Raw genomic sequence first — 14701 nt, 5'->3', positions numbered from 1 at the left:
AGGATCTGGATTCGGCTGGGATTCGCCGTACCAGTAAGGAATTACCGCCTCAGCTTTTTCCAACCCTTATTCCGAAGCTCTAGCTCAGAGACTTCATGGTGGAAATCCGGCAAATAAAACACAAAATCTTTGTGCACCCTTGACTAAAAGCCTTTTGAATAGCATCCAAAAGTCGCTTACACTAGCCAAGTCAGATACTCTTTCGAATATCTGGGTTGCCGTTACAGAGGTCTAACACAACCGTTTAACCTCTTGTTTAGTATATCCTTCAATAGGCACACTTGTTCGATGTCACTCAGCACCAGAGACATCTCATTTTACCGGCTTAGTAAAATAGTTAGAACATGTTACGTGTTTGACCTTTTGAAGTACAGAATTAACCTTCAATCTGGTTCCCGATCTGGGTTAATTTTCGTTTAGAGCAAATATACGACACCGTATAATTTACTCTCTGTCTAAGTTTTCAAGCTTCTGGGTCAAAAGCTCTAACTTATCTACGACAGTATTTAACAAACCGACTCCGGTTTACCTCGAGACCATGATCAAATGAAAACAAGTCTTATTCAAACAGACTCATCATTTAAATCATTATTCATGCTACCAAGAACTTTTAACAGGTTAACAGGTATAAACACATATATCCCCCGTCTTCCAAAGCTCTGAACCATTTACACCCACATAATATTTGTGGAGGTGGTAGAAATGGGTTGGGTTAGGCTAGTCGATCAAAACCCAGCCTGCATCAACTCGACCGACCCATCTTAATGGCGGGCCAGATTAAACTCAGCCCGGAGTGTGCCACACGAACGGGTTGGGACTTCATAGGGCAACCCGGCGACTGACATATTGTTTTTATTATTTTTTTTTAACCCCTTCTAACCTGTCGGGTTGGCGGTTGTCGACCCGATGGGTTGACCTGCGAGTTGGACAAAAAAAAAATTATAATTAAAATTAATTTTTTTTTTTTTACAAAAACCCATTTATTCAAATATAGCTGTTTTATAGTAGTGGATAGGTCTTTTTGGTTATTTTCTTTTCCCTTTTTTCCTATAAATAGGACCTAAACTTCTCATATTTCCTTACATCCTAAATTCTCTCATTCTCTCAATTTCTCTATAAAAATCTCTCAGTCTCTCTTTGTTGTCAATTTGCTCTCATTTTAATTTTTATTAGTTTTTGTAATTTTCAATTTTCAATTTTTATTTCCAAATTCCAATTCTCCTTCTTTAATTCTTTTATATCCATTTTTTTTTTAACTAGAATGGATAGATATTTCCATCCCACCATCAATTTTGATGATAAAAAAAATTATCATAGTCCCCCTGAATTTACTAACGTAAATGCAGTAGATTCAAACAGTCTCGATTTCCCATTCTCAGAATCCGATACACCTCATAGTATTCCCCTGCCTCCCCATGCTGCTACAGCTCCTGATGGTTTTAGAGGTCGTTCTCGTAATCTTCGTCCTCGTCTAACTCCATCTAAAGTTGAAGCGGGTTCATTAACTTGAGCTACCGGAAACGACGACAGGCACACATTAGACGTTTGGGTGCATCTCGAAAAGTTTTACGAGATCGAAAATAAAGTTCAAGTGAAGAAAACAAGACGCAAGTATTGTGGAAATTTATAAAGTTGATGAACGTAATAGTACTAGTACTTTGAAAAGACATGTTAGTAAACATATAAATCATTATAGAAATAGAGAAACCAATCAAACTCAAATAACTAGTATGAGTAATACTTGACGTTATAATTCTTATGTATATAGGAAACAATTAACTTTATATATTGCTACAACTGATCAACCTATTAATATGACCGAGGATAAATATTTTGAAAAATTTATTAAAAATCCATTTTTTTCCAAAATTTTAAACTTATTCTAAAACTTCAACTAGAAATGATTAATAAAATTGTTTAAGAAAATGAAATTAGAATTAAGAAATAAAATACATAGTTGTTATGTTAGTGCGGCTCTAATCGTCGATATTTGGAGTTGTAGAGCTAAAAAAGATTATATTTATATGACAAGTCATTATTTTGATAACGAATGTAAATAAATTTTTATTGGGATTTAAATTAATGGATGTGGATCATAAGGGTCAACAAATTTATAATAAAATTGTTGAATTTTTAGAAGATTATGATATTGTTCACAAAGTGATAAGTTTAACTTTAGATAATGCAAGTGCTAACAGTAAAACTATAGATTTTTTAAAAATAAATTTTCCCTTTTATGACAATTTGAAGTTTTTTCACCAATGTTGTGTATATCACATTATTAATTTAATTGTAAAAAGTGGTATGAAAAGAACTTAAAAATAATATTGATAGAATTAGTGATTATTTAGCTTGAATTACTAGTAGTAAAAAATCAAATTTGTCTCCTAGAACTTTTGCATTAGACATGCCTTTTAGGTGGAATAATACTTATTTAATGTTTGATTCCTGGTTACCTTATGCAAATTTAATTAGTTATTTTGTAGTAAATCATAGAAGTCTTTATTATTTGGTAGAGAGTGATTAGCATATAGCTCAAAAATTTCATTTTTTTCTTAAAACCTTTTATCTTGCCATTTTAAAACTTTCAAGTGTGTATTATCCTACTAGTCCATTGGTAATACATATAATTATAACAATTTCAGATTTATTTGCTCGAAACATAAACAATGAAATTTTAGTGGGACCAATAGAAGCAATGGAATTAAAATTTAAAAAATATTGGAAACCAATTCCTTTTCTTTTTTGTTTAGTTGTTATATTTGATCATAGGATTAAATTAGCGGATTTAAAAAATGGTTTAGACACATTAAGTGAAAATTTGCAAGATGAATTGTATGTCAATCAACTAGGAGAGATAAGACAGTGTCTTGGAGAGGTATATTTGCAATATAAAAGCAAGTATGGGAACCAGCAAAGATAGGGTTGTTCAACAAGGCAAGCCACTCGCGAGCCAACTCGGCTCGGCTTGAGTATGACTCGTTAACGGCTCACCTCGTCTGGAATCGAGTCAGCTCGGCTTGATTCGTGAGAGAGTTTGAGCTTGCCTTGGCTCGGCTTGTTAGGCTCGCGAGAGCCGAGCCGAGCTCGAATTATTGGGGTGTTTTAGGGGTTTTATTAAGTATAGGGGATTAAACTAAAATTTTTAAAACAAAAAGTTTGTAAAAATGACAAAGAACACCTCGATGTTAAAATCCCTAAAAACGCGACTAAAATCCCTTCCCTTAAAACCAAACCAAACCATTTTAGGCAAGTTGTCGGCGTCAGATTTGGTGGAGAGTGCAAGGAAACAAGAAGAAAGAAGGAAAGAAATCAGAGTTGGTGGAGAGTGCAGGGGAAACAAGGATAAAGAATGAAAGAAAGAAAGAGAAAATAAGAAAAACAGGCGTCATTAGAGGGAGAGAAAAGAAGAGAAAGCCAAAAGTAATAAGTAACAAAAGATAAGAGAAGAGGAAGAGAATAACTTCAGAGTTGGTGGAGACTGGAGAGAGCAAGGGAAACAGGGAGAAAGAAAGGGAAAAAAAATAAAAAGAGAGAAACGTGAGCCATTGTAGTCTGGGGAGAGAGAGAGAAAAGAAGAAAGCAAATCAATAATAAATTAAAAGGGAAAAGGAGTGAAAGAGAAAGAGCAATAAATGAGAGAGAGAAAATCTGCACCGAATTTCAAAAAAAATTTGCATGCTTTTTATTGGCTCGCGAGCTGGCTCTAACTCGGCTCGTTAAGCTGGCTCGTGAGCTAGGCTCGAAATCTTTTTCTCTCTTTACGAGTCGAGCCGAGTTAGGAAATTAAAGGCTTGGCTCAACTCGGACTCAGCTCGAATTCTTTTTCCTTTTCACGAGCCGAGCTCGTTAACAGCTCTAAGCAAAGAGGCACAATACTTGAGGAAGTAGCAGCAGAAGACACAAATGAAGACTTTGACTCCTGGAATGCATTTAATAGGCAGAAGAAGACTCGAGCCCGAAGCACAAGGTCCTCTACAGAAGCATCAACAATGCTGTCCTCCATGCAACTATAGAGTAATGAGCTTCACCAATATTTGGGAACCCCTGACTTGCTGATCCACAATAAAGAGCCAACTTTAATGTCTTAGAATATTGGCAAACCAGAAAATGTATTTTTCCAGTATTATCAAAAGTTGCCCTGGATGTTTTCTCTGTTCTTGTCTCAACCGTCTCATCCGAACAAACGTAGAATTTTAAATGAAAGGAGGACTAAACTTTCATCAAAATTGATTGAAGTCCTCATATATTTTCGAGATTGGGAACGGTCGCGCTATCAGGATCAATACGAGATTGTTAACAATACTTTAATAGAATCATTTCAATTTTGTAATTTAGATGGTACATATGAGGGAGGTCCTATTCAACCCTCATATTAGTTGTTTTATAAATTGTAACTTTGTAATTTGTAAATTAACTTTCAATTATTGCACTCTTCTTTCCTTACCAAGTTTTTGTCCCAATTGGGTTTTTCTTGGTAAGGTTTTTAACAAGGCAATAATTGTTGTAATTTCTTATTTTTTATTTTATTTTTTGATAAATGAATAAATCTAATTTTTCTTATATTACAATTTAATTATATAAAATTGAATTAATATTTGAAATGTTAACTAAAAAAAATTAATCTAATTTAATTGATATTTGAAAAGTTAACTAAAAAATTGCACAAAAGAAAAAAAATTAAAAAATAAAAACAAAATCTAGGCCGGCCCAGCCTGGCCCACACAAAAACCCGTCGGGTTAGGGTTGGCGAGTCCGGTTGGGCTAACCCTTCTGGTCAAAGATGTGGGCCTAAGGTTGGGTCGGGCCAGGCCGAGCGGGTTAATTTTTCACCTCTAGGCAAGATTCAACCACTGCCCAAGTGCAATTAGAGGAAGATGGAGAAAGACAATAAGAAATAAGCAGGAGATGGAGAAGAAAGGAGGAAGAGGAGAGAGAAAAAAAACTGATAAGAAAGGAAGAAGACTAGAGGAGGAGAAGAGAAGAAGGAGAGAGGAAAAAGATGAAGGATGAGAAATAACAGTGGAAGGTTAGAGTTTGAATAATAGAGAGGGAATTGGGGATTTTTTATTTAATAGAATCAATTTTTTTTTTTTTTTTTTTGAATTTGGATTAATTGAAATATTTTAATTAATATAATTAGTTAATTATTAAATATAAAAATGCTGATGTGGAAATTGGTGATGTGGCTTATTGTGCCAGTTGTCATGTCACTTTGTACAAAGACTTTTTGTAAATCTAACATTTCTTGAATCAATAATGTTTTGCTTACAAATAAGTTGTACAACTGAGTTATACAAACAGACAAAAATTACACAAAATTTATGTAAAATGATTGCTTTGTCCTTTGCTTTTTATATATTTGTATGACTCAGTTATACAACTTAGAGGGTGTTTGGTTCAGGGAATGTTGGATTACTAGAATCTTATATTACCTTGAAGATTACTGGGAATATTTAGGAAAATGTGTTTGGTTAGTTGGTGGGTATGTTATATTAATATGTTTGGTTAAGGCGAATAAATTGGTGGGTATATTATTTAAATTACAAAATTGCCCTCTTTTTAAATATTAATATAATATTATTTTTATTATTAATTTTTGAATAATTTCTTTTAACCCCCAATATTTCAGATTTAGCTAAAACACCCCCGCTTATATAAAACTTTAATTTATGACAAAATCACCCCATCCCCTGCCACCGCCTGTCGCCAACGCAAACCACAACCGAAAGTCTCCGAAAGTCACTGTGAGTAGCTCACCGTGACCACGAGGCTCTGATATGGCTATTTTTCGGCCATATCAGGCTAGAGTTTTCTGGCCAGATCTGGCCTGATATGGCCGGAAATGGCCATATCGAAGCCTTCCAGCGAATCTCAGTCATTTTTGGGGACCCTGACGACTTTCCACAACGGTCCGTGGTGGTTGGCCCACTGCCCGCGGTGGTAGCTGGGTGGTCGTGGTGGTCTGTAATTTGTTTTAAATATAAGGGCATTATTGTCTAAAAGCTTAATTAAACAATGATAAAATTAAAATGATATATTAATGTAAATTTATTTTAAACAGGGGCATTATTGTCCAAATTTTTTATTAATAAGGGATAAAATTATAACAAAAAATAAGATTACCTTGATAATCTTACAATACCTAAGAAAATGGAGGTAATCAAATTACCTCCAATATTACCAACGGTAACAATTATTGATAATGCAAGATTATCGAAATCTTATATTACTTGACAACCAAACATGGTAATCAAGTAATATAAGATAACATAACCCCAGTAATCTTTTATTACCTCTAATCAAACATCTCCTTAATTGTAAGCATAATATTGTTCAAATTCTTTACTAACCCCCAAAGCCCAAGCCCGTTTACTTCTGTTAAATTTTTTTATGAAATGACTATTTGATCCTTGTGTAATTGTTTCTCATATAAGAATATTTTCCTAACTGATATAAAAATAATGGAATTCAGTCGGTTAAATACATGTAGCTATTTTTAATATTTCAATTAGAAATATATTCTTATATGAGAAACAATTACAAAAGGATCAAATAGTCATTTTCTCAAAAATTCTAACTGAAGTTAGATAGATGGATTTGTACTTTGAGGTGGAGAGTAATGAATTTTTTGGGGCAGATTAATTACAAGGGTAAATGACTTTTTCCCACCCAAATAATGACTTAATAATATTTTTTCACCTACAGACTTTTAAAATACCATTTTATTATCTAAATTTATATTCCGATTTCGATTCCAGCATCGTTGCGACCCCACACCACCATCATTCTCTTTCTCGATCATCATTTATCAAAACCCCTCAAACCCTACTGCCATCAATCCCGCTAATTGATAGAAATCGAGCGATTATGGTTTGCGTAGCTGCTCCTCTCAATTCAAATTCTGATAAATCTCAACTATCAAAATCCAACCTTCCACTACCAAAAGACTCATTGGTTTCTTCTCTTCAAAACCTTAGCAGCCTAGATAGAGTTTACTCTCTGTTAGTTGCCAGAATATAAATATAAATAGTAAAATAATATTTTAAAAGTCTGTGAGTGAAAAAGTGTTATTAAACTACTGTTTGAGTGGAAAAAAGTTGTTAACTCTAATTACAAAGATAGAACTCACTCCCTTAGTATTATTTTGAGAAAAGCAGGAGAGGTGAGGATTTTTGCCCCTTTTTAAAATATATAAAGATAAAAAGTTTAGTATAATGGAATCAAAGTACACATATTTTGATATTCAATTTAATTGAAGTAAAAATAATATTTTTCCCCCTAAAATATGGTGCTATGCATTCCCGTTACGTACTCTAAATTTTATGTTTTGTGTACTGAAAAGAGAGTACGACTTTTTTGCCACCCAAAGTTGTCTTAACACACTTTCCAATCTAAAAAGTTTTAAAATACCACTTTCTCACTTAAAGTTTATGTTTCATTAATATCCACAATACATTTCACTTTATCAATTGGCATTTGACGAGTTACCACGAGCCAAAATAAGAAGGTTTTGTGGAGTAGATACCGATCGATCAATGGTAGTTACCGATTGAATATTCACCTAAGAATTAGCGAAGAACAGGAAACTATAGTTTTACAATAACTGACAATCGGTGAGAAATTAGGTGTTAAAGTGAGAAGAGTTTTATAAAATAGAGATCGAAGGTTCAAATGGTGGTGATGAAGAGAATTTTCACAGGCAGAATTGATTTTGGATAGTAATAAAATATTAACTTTGGGTGAGAAAGTGATATTTTAAAATTTTTTGAGTTTAAAAAATGTCATTAAGGCAAACCTTGGGTGGGAAAAAGTCGTTAACTCACTCAAAAAATAGATTATTTAAATGTCAAACAAAGTGGAACATGATAATATTTGAAGGCTTAAATAAATATAGAATAGTAACAAGAAACCAAATCATCAAGGACTCCAGCAATATTGAACTACCCAACATGAAGACGAAAGTGATATATATAAATATGGTATTAATAGACACCACCCAAAGAAGCCGACTTACAGAAATCATAAAATTCTCAATCCAAGTCCAAACTACCTTAAACTCGCTGATTTTCTGAAATATCATGGGTGCCAAAAGTGTTCAAGAACTGAGCATGAATGGCCAAGAATTACCTCAAAACTATATCTACAAAGACAGTGATGGAGGAATCTTTGATGCTTCTCTACCGATCATGGAGATCCCAATTATTGATATTGCTCTCATCACCTCTCCATCATCCAGTAAAGAAGAACTTGAAAAGCTTCGTTCAGCTCTCAGTTTCTGGGGTTGTTTCCAGGTCTGGTTTTTTTAACTATGAATAATCTTTAAAGAAAGTATATCTCACTTGGTTCAATTTACTTTCTGCCACAGACATGATGTTGCATCGGCTGAGCCATTAAAATGTGTGAAGCTACACAATACTTACTCAAATATTTAAGCCATCTCATCCCAATCACAAAGATTTATATTATGAGCTCGGATATCCATCTCAGCTTCCCCTTTGCCTCTTGGTTTTTTGAATTAATATTTGAACTTTAAAAAATTTGAGGATGCTTTAAAATATAAGACATAAAGAAATTTGAAGCTATAAGAGATGAAACTAAGTAAATTAAAAGTTAAAACCCTATAAACACTGATTCGTCCAGAATTCATCTTTGTATTGATTAATGTTGATCTTGCATTAATTGCTTTTACTATTATACTTTGAGCATTTGAGTTGCAGGCAATGAATCATGGTATAGAAAAAACATTTCTGGACAAAGTGCGTGAAGTCACCAAGCAATTCTTTGCACTTCCACAAGAAAAGAAGCTAAAATACACCAGAGAAGATGGTGGAATTGAGGGATACGGAAATGATATGATTGTTTTGGAGAATCAAACACTTGATTGGACTGACCGATTATATCTTTCTGTAAGTCCAAAAGATCAGCGACAACTCAAATACTGGCCTGAAAACCCTGAAACTTTCAGGTAATTTAGTTGTTTATTCATAATGTATAAGCAAAGAATTTATCACTGCAACAAAAGAAAAACTGTCACAGGACGTTTGGTACATTCTGATTCTGTTTCTCTTTTAATAGAAATGAGCACTATTTTTGCTCACAAATTGAATGATGGATTATGCATGCTAACCTTGTTTGTTGTATTAATACAGGGAAATTCTACATCAATATACTGAGAAGACAGAAGTGATGATTGAAGTCATCTTTAAGGCCATGGCGAGGTCATTAAGTTTGGATGAAAACAAGCTTTTTGGATATGTACGGAGAACGAGCCACATTAGTTGCAAGATTCAACTTGTATCCTCCATGTCCAAGGCCTGATGCGACTCTCGGTCTGAAGCCTCATGCAGATGGATCAGCTCTCACCATTCTCCTGCAAGACAAAGAAGTAGAAGGCCTCCAATTCCTGAAAGACAATCAATGGTACAGAGTTCCAATCATTCCTGAAGCACTTGTTGTTAACGTCGGCGATCAGGCAGAGGTAATCAGGCTCATTGTATAAGATTGAGCTCTCTTTTATAAGAATTCTCAAAACATGATCATTGTGGTATTATTTTCTTGATTTAGTGTTTGTGGACTGCAAAATTTAAAGAATTTAAAGTCATTTAAGTTTTGGATGATGCACGCAGATAATGAGCAATGGAATTTTCAAGAGTCCTATGCACAGAGTGGTGACAAACAGAGAAAGAGAAAGAGAAAGAATTTCTTTGGCCATGTTCTTTACTCCGAATTCCGATAGAGAGATTGAAACTGTGAATGGATTGGTAGATGAGACAAGGCCAAGACTATACAAGAAGGTGAAAGATTATTGTAGCTTCTATTTTCAATATTACCAGCGAGGTTTAAGGCCAATTGAAGCAGCAATGATTTAGCTTTCTTTGAGTAGCCGGTTTGTTTGTATTGTGGGTTTGATTGGTGCTTGTACGCTTTGGTTTTCGGATTTCCGGTTCAAACTGATTAATTGGTTTTGAACACTCTAGTTTATACATTTTTGTTTCTAAATGGGCAAACATTAGTAGAGTTGCCAGTTCTATTATGGTATTGATTAAAGAAAATATATATTTGCTATTGAGTTTGTGTGGAAGAATTTGAGTTTCAGTTAAAAAATATATAATTTGTTATTGAGTTTATATGAGAGTTTGTTTTCAAACCATTTAATCTATCACCAATTTGTTAATTTAAGATACTTATGGTATGTTTGACACATGACATTATATAGCATTAAGCAAATTGCATTGTGTTCTATAATGCTATATAAAATGTTATCTCATATTTGATAAAATATGGAATTGTATTATTTTTATATTATGTTATGTTTGGTGTACATTGTATAGTATTGTTTTTGTTAATTTATTTATTAAAAAATAATATATTATCATTTAACTAATAAATTAAAAAAATTCCAAACTTGAAAGGCTAGTTATCAATTTTGGTCAGCGAAAGTTAAGATGATAGTCAAATATTGGTCAACACCGATCAAACCATTGCATATTTAATATTAAAATTAATTGATAATGTTTATTTATTTAAAATTAATACTAAGTAACATTGCATTCACCAATACAATGGTTTTAGTACAGCATTATTTAATGTAGAATAGATTGCATTATTTAACTTGGTATTATTTATACAATGGAGCTTCGTTACTAAACATTGTATTGTATTTGTATTATTTAGTGCTATATAGTTTAGCTTATACTATGCTATGTTGCTTGTAAATAATAAACTAAAAAGTTGAGAAAAAAAAAATTGTAAAATAACTAGCTTACCAAGGGTAAAATGGTCATTGCACAAGTTAATTTTAAATAAAAATCAATTATCACACTTAACACATGATCATAACAAAATTTAATGGCAAAATTATAATTCTACAAAGGGCCTTTTTATAACTTAACAGTAAATATGGTACAAAAGGCAAAGGGTAAAATGTTATTTGACTACCGTTTCCTCTGACTTCGTTATCCCTCGTGTGGCGGGATGATAAAAACCCCTAGACACTCATTAATTGTTTATTTCATAAAAAAAAAAAAAAAAAAAAAACTCAAATTTATAATTTATATGTAATAAGATAAGAGTACTAATAATTTATTCAGACAACAAAACGGCCAATAAACAGAGACCAAGTCTCAAAAGTAGGCTCCACATAATATTCAAATTAATTGAAGCCACAAACCAGGTGTTCCGTGGCCACCTCAACCACCTCAAGCCGTTAAACTTTTGCCTTGCCATTCCATGACTTCTCTCTTCTCAACTAAAACAAAGAAAACACTAAACACCACTCTCTACTTTCTGTATATTTCCTTGCCCTTCCTCTAAACTCACTCGAAACTCAAAGGAATGGCCAGACTTACACTCAGAGCAGACAACTTTTGTCTTCTTTCTAACAGTGCAAGCTCTCAGAGATTAATCCTTAACAATCCCACTTCATTCAACCGCCATAGTGTTCTTTCATTTCCTGCTAAACATGGTTTGAGGTTCAGAGTTTTATGTGGCATCAAAGAGAAGGAAAATGTAAGTGAAATTGGGGAGTTTGATGGAGTACTTACTGGTCTACGAGTGGATGAACTTGAGCGAGCGGGTTCGGTTTCAGAATCAGAGGGAGAATTAGGCCACACAAGCGGGTCTGGAGAAGTGGGTTTTGAGTCGAATTGGCCGCCGTGGAAGGATATTCCTCAGAGATATAAACTTATTGGAACTACTTCGCTTGCGTTTGTTATTTGTAACATGGATAAGGTAGTTCTTTGTTCACTTATTCTCGGGAATTTCTACGAACATGTTTTGTGGCATTTCTGCATAGCAAAATTTACAAACATATGTTAGCCTTCCACCTTTATAATTCAGTGCATATATTTGTTTGTCTTACTATTCTTATGCCTGACGTTAAAGGATCACACCATAACAAATGAAACCTCGTTTGCTTTTAGTGCTTGCTAAAAGTATCTGAAGGGCTCATTGTTATCTGAGCAATTAATTTTAACTGTTGTCATATTCATGATCATCATATAAACATTTATTTGATGTTCTTGCGAATAAGGTTTCCGTGGGATATGGGCACTTAAAAAAGAAGCAAATGCACTTGTTTTTGGGGTTATTAAAGGGTGAAGGACAGAAAGATTAATCCTATGATGTAAAACCGCACGTTAGAACAAGGGGTCTGGATATAAGTGTTGCTTGTTTGATACTTGGGTTTTGGTGTTTCATTTTGATTCCGTTCTTATTATTTTATTAACTTTTATAGGTGAACTTGAGCATTGCAATAATTCCAATGTCACACCAGTTTGGGTGGAATTCATCAATGGCTGGATTGGTTCAATCATCGTTCTTTTGGGGTTATGCATTGAGTCAGTTGCCTGGGGGTTGGCTTGCCAAGATATTTGGTGGGAGGTTTGTTTTTGATGACTTTGTTTACTTCTATTATGTTTTATTATCTATTCTTGCAATAAAAATAACTGTTTCTCATCGTACAATCATAAACTTTGTTGTCCTTTCTGAGAAAAGGAACAGAAATCAAGTCTTTATATGTCAAAGTTGAGGAATAGGTTTAATTAATAGTTTTCACATGTGCTCGGGTAGATGAACTGGTTTATATAGACATGGGCCATTCTAGGTTTTGGCATATTCAATGTTACATATTAAGAGATCAGAAATATTGAATGGGTTATATATCAATTTTACCAGTTAATCCCAATTTCAATCAAAATTACCAAAGTTCAATTCCATCAAGTACATCAACAAACATATCATCACAATATGCATTGATTTAACATAATCATCAATCATTTTCAGTGTGTATAATCATTTTCAGTGTGTATGAAATATATAAGTTTGAAAACAAATCAATAAGAAGTAAATCACGAAGGAACATGAAACTTTTTAGCATGGACAGCCATCACTAAGAAGAAACAAATCCATATGAGAAAGAAATCTACTATGAAAGTCAATAATAGTATAATCGACTTAGACATGAGTTCAATTACCTTGAACACACGTACTTTGCCCTCTCTAGGGAACTCTATTGGTGCTTTTTGATATCAAGTCCTTAAATGATTGTACCTCCACATTACATGCTTGATCTCCCAACAAGCCTATCAAGTGCAATCCTTGTTAATAAATGGTTTTATACAAGATTCCCATGAGTTTGGCCGCTTCTCACAATGTGTTTCTGACAAAAACACAAAATAGAATGGAAAAAATCTGGATTGAATAATCCTAGTTTCTAAAATGGGTTCCTCTGTAGAATAATTTATGTTGCTTTAATGAGTATGAAAATATAAAAAGTCATTTCAGAAATGATCTTGATGTGTCCCAAAAGCCCTCTTTCTCTCCATGCTGCTAAAGGTTTGTCTAATACTAATACTTGGGAAATATCAAACCTAAACTCTTTATGAATGACATCTCCTTTTAGAAGAAAAAATCTTAGGCTAGGGACTTAACTGTTTAGAGCACTTTTGATAAAAAGGTAATAATAATAATGGTAAAAAAACAAAAGAATCAACCTAAAATGGGAAAACTTTACCAAATTTGTTGCATCCTTGCTATGGCAATAGACTGATATAACAATTCTTGGCCGACAAAGTTTTTCTTGTTATGGTGAGCGGTATCCTTTCTATAGCTCGCTTTAAAGAAATAAATGCTGCATAAAAAAACTTTAATATAAATGGTTTTCATTCTATTCAATAACCTATTTTATTTAATGTAAATAAATAAATAACCATTATCCAGGCTCAACAAAACATCAGGAAAAAAACTGAAATTTTATCTAAACATATTTTTTCATTTCTTGTTCTAAATTCATTTTTTGGTTACAGAAAGGAAATTGTACTTTGCATTTTGACCAAGCAAAAGAAATCAGTTAGTTGTTACATGCTTTATGTCACATAAACCAAAAACAATTATAATCAAATGAGAAAAGACTGATAATTTTCTTTCGCTCACTTTGGTAATAGCAATCAGAGACTCCTTAAGTTATATTCTTCTTCTGCAGGAGAGTGCTTGAGATTGGAGTGCTGACTTGGTCCCTGGCTACAGCACTTGTACCTCTTCTTGCTGGATTTATGCCTGGATTAGTCCTGTCACGCATTTTGGTATGTTGGTCTTCAAATTGTATAATTGCAGTCCAACTTGAAGAAACATCTTTTACCTTTCGTCCATTTGCAAAGTTCCTATTTATGTGTAATAATTGTGATTATTCTTGTTTAATTGTAAATTTTCTTGCCAACCACCATGTTCATTCATGCATCCTGCAGGATAGTTTGATAAGTTCTCTTGCTTTCTCTCTCTGTCCCATAAAATCATCCAGCTCTGAGTCTCATGTCTTAAATGTTTATTAGTTTTCCTATATCATAACTGACTGTGTTCTTTTATATCTTTTAAAATCTAGGTTGGAATAGGAGAAGGTGTTTCCCCATCAGCTGCTACTGACCTTATAGCCAGGCATGTATGACTTACAAAGTACTTGAGGATCATGCTATTTGATTAACTATGTCACTGAATTTTAAAATTGTTGGACTCTGCCATTGAAATTTACCAAAAGCTTTCCTAGATTTTGCCATAAAGAAACAATTAAAGCAGCTTAAACAGTTTGCAATTAGGTCAAACCTCAATAGATGTCATTGCAATTTTTCCTTAAATAAACTCCGTCTGATTCCCATTTTTTTAATTGATCTCATAATATTGATAATCCTTTGGCTGTCAATATGGT

At 33.4% G+C, this 14701-nt stretch overlaps 1 protein-coding gene and 1 pseudogene across 1 annotated transcript; both read left to right on the top strand.

Annotated features, from left to right (window-relative positions):
- Positions 1-8015: 8015 nt before the first annotated feature.
- On the top strand, positions 8016-10066 carry LOC116120965 (annotated as a pseudogene).
- Positions 10067-11192: 1126 nt separating this feature from the next.
- On the top strand, positions 11193-14479 carry LOC116120969 (probable anion transporter 6, chloroplastic). The gene is made up of 4 exons (XM_031406940.1): positions 11193-11733; positions 12239-12384; positions 13985-14084; positions 14381-14479. The coding sequence occupies exons 1-4, from the start codon at positions 11338-11340 to the stop codon at positions 14441-14443; spliced, it is 705 nt and encodes a 234-aa protein (XP_031262800.1). The 5' UTR covers positions 11193-11337; the 3' UTR covers positions 14444-14479.
- The last annotated feature ends 222 nt before the right edge of the window (positions 14480-14701 follow it).

Source organism: Pistacia vera, unplaced genomic scaffold, assembly GCF_008641045.1.
Source record: "Pistacia vera cultivar Batoury unplaced genomic scaffold, PisVer_v2 Contig953, whole genome shotgun sequence".
Taxonomy (NCBI): Eukaryota; Viridiplantae; Streptophyta; class Magnoliopsida; order Sapindales; family Anacardiaceae; genus Pistacia; species Pistacia vera.
This window is presented reverse-complemented; position numbering and strand designations above follow the sequence as displayed.

Coding starts and splice junctions, on each gene's coding strand:
- LOC116120969 (XM_031406940.1), top strand. CDS start 11,338: ATGGCCAGACTTACACTCAGAGCAGACAACTTTTGTCTTCTTTCTAAC. Junction 12,385..13,984: donor GCCAAGATATTTGGTGGGAG/GTTTGTTTTTGA, acceptor CTTCTTCTGCAG/GAGAGTGCTTGAGATTGGAG. Junction 14,085..14,380: donor TAGTCCTGTCACGCATTTTG/GTATGTTGGTCT, acceptor TTTAAAATCTAG/GTTGGAATAGGAGAAGGTGT.